The 9,295-nt window shown below is 33.4% G+C and overlaps 1 protein-coding gene across 1 annotated transcript; it reads left to right on the top strand.

Annotated features, from left to right (window-relative positions):
* The first annotated feature begins 320 nt into the window (after positions 1-320).
* LOC131151677 (S-adenosylmethionine synthase 2) lies at positions 321-3,553 on the top strand. The gene is made up of 2 exons (XM_058103011.1): positions 321-702; positions 2,065-3,553. Exon 2 carries the CDS (start codon positions 2,075-2,077, stop codon positions 3,254-3,256), a length of 1,182 nt encoding a protein of 393 aa, XP_057958994.1. The 5' UTR covers positions 321-702; positions 2,065-2,074; the 3' UTR covers positions 3,257-3,553.
* The last annotated feature ends 5,742 nt before the right edge of the window (positions 3,554-9,295 follow it).

Raw genomic sequence — 9,295 nt, 5'->3', positions numbered from 1 at the left:
TTGAGAACAGACAAATCTTTCAAAGGCCATCAAGCTTTTCAATATTAATTTTTTTCGATCTAACAAATCTTAAGAGTAGCTATAAGTGCTCGTTAATCATTCGCCTTAAAAATTCTTAGATCGACGATCTTTGATTAAATATCAACAATTGTACTTATTTTATTACTTTTTTTTTATATGAGACATATAACCAAAAATCAATTTCTATTAAATTGCACTCTAGCTTTAGGATCTTATATGCAAGTTTTTTAATATGAACCAAATGGTAAATTCGGGTTAATAAAAGAGTCGGGTCGGGTGGCTCAGCGGGTTTGACCTGTATCGACGCGGGGTTGGTGGGGCTACGTCCTTTTCCGCCACCCACCCCCAACCCCTCTTCCAACTCCGAGTGCCAACGCTGCTCCACATCGACGGCTGAGGATGGGATTCAGCTCTCAGCTCGAACATTTGCCGTCGATCTGGATCTCGGCGCGCACTCAGAATGAATCTAGACGAAAATTGGACGCACGGGGGAATTCTCTCGCCTATAAATGCCGACTCCGAATCCCTAAAAGCTCGCGGAGCACCATTGCTTGGATCTTGAACTGTGTCTCTCTCGGCTTATTGGGGGTAGTGGGGTACTTCGTCTTCCATTTTCAGCAGCTTCCTCTCAAGCTCTATCTTTCAGGGCAACTGATCCCTTCCTCTCTCCCAATCTTCCAGGTAGCCTCCTAGCTTCTCTTTTCTCTTTGGAAAGATTTGGATCCGCCGGTTATGTTTTATTTTATTGATGCGTGTCTCCACTAGCTGCATCTGGATCATTGATTGCCTACTTTATATTTTGATGCATGTGGAATTCGAGACAATTTAGTGCAACTGTGTATTGTATTTTGTTAAAATCTTAAAGCACTTTTAAAATCTATGTGTAGTCTTGAAATTCAATCCATGCTTTCAGACGCGGAGTTGATGTTTTTGTTTTCTTGTTTTTGATATGCTCGGTGCTAATCTTTACTGATCTATCTGTTTATGTTTTTTTTTTTGGGTGTTTTTGATTTGGGTTTCTGGTGGAGATCTTAACATTTCAATTTCTAGATCGATTTTTTTTTTGGGTCCGGGCGGGATCTTAATTCCTCCGGCATCAACCCATGTTCATAATTCCTAACATCTACTTCCCCATTTCCTTGTCCTTTCATGAAATCAAAATAACCTGTGAGTTTGCCATTGCACTGTTGCTTCTGGTGAATGCAAAAATTTGTCATTTTTTTCCTTTGAGATTTTCTCTACCCTTGAAGGTTTGCTTTCATTGTATTCTGGGCTCCATTCTCCGCTATTCTTGTTGAGTGAAAACGTGTAGGCGTGACTAAGAAATCTAGCTTTGTAAAATGTTAGTGAAATGCCTAGCGACTGTTGGAGCCATAAGAAATTCCTATTGAAAAAAAAAATTATTGATCGTTTATGAGAAACGTCAAAGAGTATATATATATATATAGCCTTGTTCATTAGCTCCACCAAACATGTTTTGAATTTTTTTTTGTTTTTTGCAAAAGGGTTTTAATTGGACATTTTTTGTTTGAGAAGATGATTCATCATTTCTAGCTGAGGAACGGGGTAGCGAGTGGCACAAGAATTGCAGTTCATGGATTGGAAACCCACCCGAGTCTAAATCTGAGCTTTCATTTCTAACCTCCCAAGCTCATGTTTAATGTATAAGAAAATCGAGTGAACTAAAATTCCATTCCTCTTATTCTTCTTGGTGTTTAAAGTCTAAAAGTTTGTGCAACACATGCTTCCTGTTTGTCTGATGCTGTGCATTGCCCATTGTCTTGCTGAAATGCCCATAATATAGCTCAGTATTCTGCAGAAAGATTATTAAATTCCTCGACTCTACTAAATTGGGATTTCTAGTGTGATTCCTTGCAGTATTTCACTTACTAACAGAAAGGTCCATACCTGGATTACCTTTTTGTATTCCTTGCACACCCTTAGTTACTTTGTATTTTTCCCCCATGTGGGTAAAGTAGCAAAGCATTTTTCTATTACCAGTGGACCTTCTAATTCACTCTGTTATGCACTCATTGTTTGCAGTTCTAGAGATATGGAGGGCTTCCTATTTACCTCAGAATCAGTGAATGAGGGACACCCCGACAAGTTGTGCGATCAGATCTCTGATGCGGTGCTTGATGCCTGCCTTGCGCAGGATCCAGACAGTAAAGTTGCCTGCGAAACTTGTACCAAAACCAACATGGTTATGGTCTTCGGAGAGATCACAACCAAGGCTCAAGTAGATTATGAGAAAATTGTGCGGGACACATGCCGAGGGATTGGATTCGTCTCAGATGACGTGGGTCTGGATGCTGACAACTGCAAGGTTCTTGTTAACATTGAACAGCAGAGCCCTGATATTGCCCAGGGAGTCCATGGTCATCTCACCAAGCGGCCTGAGGAGATTGGTGCTGGTGACCAGGGTCACATGTTTGGATATGCCACTGATGAGACCCCCGAATTGATGCCCCTGAGCCATGTTCTTGCAACCAAGCTTGGTGCTCGCCTCACTGAAGTTCGCAAAAATGGGACTTGCCCGTGGCTTAGACCTGATGGGAAAACCCAAGTAACTGTTGAGTACCTCAATGAAAAAGGTGCCATGGTTCCTGTTCGTGTCCACACGGTCCTCATCTCCACCCAACATGATGAGACTGTCACAAATGATGAGATTGCTGCTGATCTCAAAGAGCATGTCATCAAGCCCGTGATTCCTGAGAAGTATCTAGATGAGAAGACCATCTTCCACCTTAACCCGTCTGGCCGTTTTGTCATTGGAGGGCCTCATGGTGATGCTGGACTCACAGGCCGTAAGATCATCATCGACACCTATGGTGGATGGGGTGCTCATGGTGGTGGTGCTTTCTCGGGGAAGGATCCAACGAAGGTGGACAGGAGTGGTGCCTACATTGTTAGGCAGGCTGCAAAGAGTGTTGTGGCAAGTGGGCTTGCCCGGAGGTGCATTGTTCAGGTTTCTTATGCTATTGGTGTTCCAGAGCCATTGTCTGTTTTTGTAGACACATATGGTACTGGAAGGATTCCTGATAAGGAGATCCTCGAGATTGTGAAGGAGAATTTTGATTTCAGGCCAGGGATGATTTCCATCAACCTGGATCTGAAGAGGGGTGGAAATGGGAGGTTCTTGAAGACTGCCGCATATGGGCATTTTGGCAGAGATGACCCTGACTTCACCTGGGAGGTGGTTAAGCCCCTCAAGTCTGAGAAGGTTCAGGCCTAAGTGCTATATGACCAAATTAATTCCTGATGGGAATATAATCTTGTTGCCTATTTCTCCTCGCCTTTGTCTGAGGAGTTTGGCGGCTGGGTATGACTTTTTTATTTTTGTTCATTTGGAAAAATACTTCGATTGTTGATGTTAAGCCAAATTGAAATGATATGGGCTTCGAATGGCATTGCTGCCAAAAGATTACAATATTGGATAGAGAAGTGTTGAAGCAGGTCCTCAGCAGATTGATTGTATGATTTGTGAAACAAATTTATTTTTATTCAATAAATGAGTTACCATTTTGCTTTTTTTTGGGCAGATTCTTCAGTTTATATTTTGGCAGATTCTTCCTCCATAGATGCTGATCTCTCACCAACCCATCCTAATTTGGGGCAGGGTGATCACATATCAGCGCAGTTTTATGTAGACTTCAACCGAGTGGGACATTGGTCTCCACTATATTTTTTTCATTTCCTGTTGGCAATTTCAGAGCTTGGTACTTTTCTTTTCAACATCCACTGCATTAAGGCCAGTTTTGTACTTTACAATTCCACGCCTTCACTTGTGCGGCGGGCTGAGTTCCTCTTTCCCTTTTGCATGAGCTGTGGGAGTTGTCCTCGCCCTGTTTGGTAGGATGGAATTGAAATGTTGAAGTTTTGATTTATGTTAAAGAGTTTAGATTTAATATGATATTAAATTATATTAAAATTTGTGTGATTTAAAAGTGCACAACTATGTTAGATGTAGTACTATGGATCGTGGTCGTTATGAGTCTATGTTGCAGCGAGTGGTGGAGGTGAATAGTTGTGCATCCACCGCTACTTGCTGTCGCATAGTTCCGTGTTGATCATGATCCAAAGAGAAATAACACCATTCTTTCATTCTATATTTCTTTTTTATTTCCTCTCAAAATCTAAAACTTTAATCACTAACCCACTAGAATATGCCCTTAATGAGGCATCCTAGAAGTATAAAAATTTAGAATCTGATTGATATTGTTGTTTTTTTTTTTTTTTCTATTATTATTTCTATTTTTTCATAATGAAAAAATAAATTATAAAAATGTTTATTTATATTGTCAGTTTTTGTTGTTATTTTAACTATTTGTTAAAAAACTAAAATTTAATTTTATGGTTTTTAATTATTTTGACAATCTGTTCAGAAAATTTAATATCTTGAAAAAAAAAGTTTTTATATTAAATTATTCATTTTATAAACTTTAAAATTAAAATTAAAATTAATTAATCATATGAATTTAAATATAAAAATAAAAAAATAAAAATAGTAATAAAGTCAATTACAAAATAATTTTACTATTTTAAATTGATGTCCAGCAAATTTTTTATTGTAAAATAAAATAATTAAAGTAAAATAATTATAATAAAATTTATTTTTATTATAGTAACTTTTTAATGTGTATTATTTGTAATTTTATTATTTTAATTATATTTTTTATAATATTATTTGATTTAAAGATGAAAATGAGCATTTTTTTAATTAAGTTTTTAATTTATTTTATTTTATAAATGTTAACTAACATCTTGTTAGTTTCTAATTTTTAATTTTCGTTTCTCTCATTTTTGAAAGTGATACGAACCCTACTTCAATCCTTCCTTTAAAATTATTGGATTATGTTTATTCCTAATTCCTCTGAATGTGTTGTGCCCATTTGCTGTAATTGTTTTACTGCTTCCCACTAAAAGTTGCTTTGGGCTTTTGTAGTTCAAGCCCAGCCTTTACTCCACAGAAATTTCCTGAAGCCCAGTTTAAATTTTTCTTGGGCTTGGCCGTGTATTGGGCCGCCTACATTTTTTTAATTTTCAAACCCCCCCCCCCCCCCCCCGCCGGGCCTACATTTAAAGTTCCTAGGGTTAGATATTTATATTTTAAAAGAAGTTCCTAGGGTTTAAGTGCCATTTAAAAATGAAGGTTTAAGTGCCATTTAAAAATGAACACTTGTCTTTGTTTTTTTGTTCAAATATGACTAAGAGCAGATTTAGAAAAATTAAAAGTTAATCGTATGTAAATTAAAATTTTGTTCATTGATTTGTATAATATATATCTAAAAATCTAAATAAGAAAAAGACAATCCTTTTATATTTTCTTTATATTTTGAAGCTCGAAAAAGCATAAATGCATTGGTATGCACCTGAGTTTCCTTTATTGCTTATTTTTCTTATTCTTCTTAAATTTATTTTTAAAAAACCATCAGAAATTTAGGACTCAAACGCTCCTTATCGTCGCGACTTTTGGAGCCTACCTTCAAGCGCCTGGATCAATTCAACAAAAAATGGCACTTAGCCCCTAGTTGGGCTATCTTCGAGCAAGCTCTTAGTTTTCATCGTGAGTGATCGGGGTTAAGCTATCATCCGAGGTTCCCAGAATATGGATATGGAAGGGGGGATGGTAAGACCTTACCGAGTGTGCATCATATCAAGGTGATGGTTCAGGTAGCAATGTGTGATCCTACAGAATAACGGTTCACGCTACAAGTGTTGATTTTAAATTACTCCTATTTCGACATATATGACCAAAATGAAATAGACAATTAAAAAAAAATAGATTGTGCAAATATATGTATTGAAATTAAAATTATAACTTCAAGACTACTAATCAATGACAAAGTGATTCAAAATCACCTAAAAATTTCTTATGGTGCGTTTGGAAGCACAAATTTTGGACCTTAAATGTGAACTTGAATGGATTTGAACAGATTTTAATACAATTTTATATTATATTTTATTAAAATCCAATACAAATTCAAACAAAACCCTCTCCAAACATTATTCGGGCTTTGTTTTGTGGGCTTTTGTTTGGGCCGTTTTCTAACTAATAAAGGCCCAATTTAAAAATATAACAACATCTGAGGCTGGCCATTTGCTGGCCGGGGCAACTCATAAGTCCAAGTTCATTTTCATTATAATTAATATATTAATTTTTTATTTCCATTAGAATTAATAGTTTTTATTTTAATATTTTGTTTTAATAAGTTTGGAAGTGTAAATGGGTCAAGTATATTGCAAACTACTCAGGCATAACTTATTTATAATGAGTAAAAATTTTAATTTTACTAATGATCGGTATTTATTTTTTCTTAATTTAATTTAATAAATTCTTATCTTAAATATATGGTATTTGATATTAAAAAATATTATGAAATATAAGCTTCTTTCTTATTTTTTTCTCAAACAAAATTTTTAATCAAATTAGACCATAAGAGTCTGTTTGGATCAAGAATTTTGCTTGGAGAAAAAAAATAAATTCATTTTTTACTACATTTTACCTATATATCAAATACTATTAAAAGTAGAAATTTGTTTGACCTAAAAAAATCAAATATCAATAATATGTAAATATTTGTTCATTAATTTAGTATCTGATTTTCTTTTTCACTTTTCTCTATATTTAAATATATAAAAAAATGGATTCCTTCAAATTTTCTTTTTCTTTCTCAAATATTTTCCAAGTCTCGAACTAGGCCAATAGGTAAGGAGAAAAAGTAATAGAGAGATACGTAGAAGAACAAGAGTAACGTCACTCGCAAGTTTGTGTGTAATGAAGACAAATTGTTCGATAAATTATCAAACAAGATGGGTATAAAGGGTTTTCTTAGTTATGATTCAAGGGGTTAAATAGGGGTTGTTTTCTTAATTATGATTCAAGGGGTTAAGTAGGGGTTTTCATAATTAGGTTTTGTTTTTTGCCCTTTTCCTTTATTTTAAAATTTTTCTTTCTTTGATTTTTGTTTGGAAGATTTCTTGCCCTCCTTTAGATTGTAATTTCTCCTTCTCTTCCTTAATATATTTCGTTTGTATAAAAGAAAAAAGAAAAAAATGAACTCCGCCCCCATTTGGACCGTCCTAAAAAATAAGTATTTATTATGAAAAATTCTTAAATTAAGTACCTGTGTCAATTCAATCGAGTGAAACTTGCATTTACCAATTGTAAAATTGATTGACTTAAAATTAGTTTTTGAGTTTAAAATTTTTAAGTCGAGTTTAGTCTGACCTAACTTGACTGAGATACATTTCTAAATGTGCTATCAAATAATACATACATTTGTGTATATATATATATATATACATACACTCTATAGAAAATTTCATTACCCTATGTTTGGGAATGGACTGAGTTTAGATTTATTCGGATTTAAATAAAAAAATGATATTAAATTATATTAAATTTTTATTTAAATTCATAAAAATTTAAATTTAAAACTCAAAATTCATGCTTTCGTGTATGTATATAGATTTTCCTTTCTAAAAAAAAGGAAGAAGAAGATATCTCCATTCACATGGCTTTGGGTTTTGAATCAGCGAAGATTGCCAGTCTGTCATAATCTTTACAGATTTTTTTGGATTGCAGACAGAATTTTTTTTTAACATTTGAACACAAAAGAAATTAATATTGCATTATAGACAGCCCAACTTGGCTTAAATAACTCACACTTTATAATTTTTATATTTACATATATAATATTATGTTATATCCATCGGGTTTTGCCTTTTTGGGGTGCTTGTCTAATAATTAAAATTAATACGATTCGTTTTACGATATGGTTCTACATTTTTTTTATTTATCGTTCTTCACACTTACACTAATTAAATTTAAGAACCCGCATCAAAATTCATCTAAGAAGTGAAAATAATAGAAAATAATAACAAAATATTAATTTTTAATTGTGTTTTCTTTATTTCTATAAAATATTATTGATATAAAAAATTTGTTCAAATATGATTTAAAAAAAAAAAACTTCAAAGTTTAGTAATGCGTGCGATAAAATTTTTATTCATTCATTTATTGTACACTCAATGAATTCCTTTATAAAAATATATATATTTTCTCAATATCTTTCAAGCATAATATATTTCTTTTTTTATCAAAAAAAAAAAAAATATATATATATATATATATATCTTTATACACTTACTAGTCCTTTTAGTGTACTAAGTATTCAATTTCTATATTTTTAAGGGTAAAAAGAACTTACGTCCCTTAAAATTTAATCAAAAGACAAAGACCTTTCTTAAAGTTTCAAAAATTTTAAGAACTTTTCTTGAGATTTCAAGAAGTTTATTGACCTCTCCTAAGACTTGTCAAAAAAATACAAATCTCTCTTGTATTTCGTGAAAAGACAGTCTTTTGATGGAAGGTTTGTGTCTTTTTGACAAATCTTAAAAGGAGTTTGTGGTATTTTTGAAATCTCCTACCGTCATTTGTCATATTTTTAATCAAAGTTTAAAGAAAAATTATGGAAAAAAACAAACAAAAATATTTTTTTTAAAATAAAAATTTTGGAATCATTTTGTTCATGAATCATGAGGCAATTGCAATATATTTTTTTTAAAATAATAATAATAATTGATTGATCTTATGACGCCCACACTTCAAAGAATCACATTTTAAAATATTGGAGAAATGGGGTAGTGCCATATCTCTAGGTGTCCCTCACATGGATAAGCTGTACACACACAGAATATTAATTAATTTATGAGTTAGGTGAAGCGAACCCCAATTGATTAATTTTGTTCAACTGTCTGCCAGTCACGCTCCAAATTTAATTTTAATTACACACCACATCTCTGCACTGCTTCCGCCGGCAGCCTTGAACTTGAAGGCATGGTCAGCTCAATCATCAAAGCTATTTCTCCTCTACCCCACTCCCTGTTTGGCTGAAAAACCCATTAAGATCAAACTTTAATTGACTTTGATCTTCTCTGTTTATGGTTTGCACGTTGGCCTAAAGTTCTATTGATCCAATTTCTCCCAGGGGAGCAAGTTTGGTGTAAGTCCCTATAAATTAATTTTTACATTAATTTATTTGGCATGCAGAAAGTTTTTAGCAAACAAGTCACTAATGGGTCTCATCAAAGTGATTCGGAATCTTGGTAAATATATAATAAAAATATATTTCTTTTTTGTGTACTGATTCTCGATAGGTTTGAGCAAAAAAAAATACTTTAGTTCATCATTATTTGGCTCATCGTTGGTAGGTTATGTATTGACCAATTCACCACTACGGCTAATTCAATATAACTTATTTTTTACTTA

Source organism: Malania oleifera, chromosome 3 (genome assembly GCF_029873635.1).
Source record: "Malania oleifera isolate guangnan ecotype guangnan chromosome 3, ASM2987363v1, whole genome shotgun sequence".
Lineage (NCBI taxonomy): Eukaryota > Viridiplantae > Streptophyta > Magnoliopsida > Santalales > Ximeniaceae > Malania > Malania oleifera.
The sequence above is the reverse complement of the archived record's forward strand: the minus strand, read 5'-3'. Positions and strand labels throughout refer to the sequence as shown.

What these genes read in the sequence shown, in the direction of transcription:
- LOC131151677 (XM_058103011.1), top strand. Translation starts at nt 2,075, where the DNA reads ATGGAGGGCTTCCTATTTACCTCAGAATCAGTGAATGAGGGACACCCC.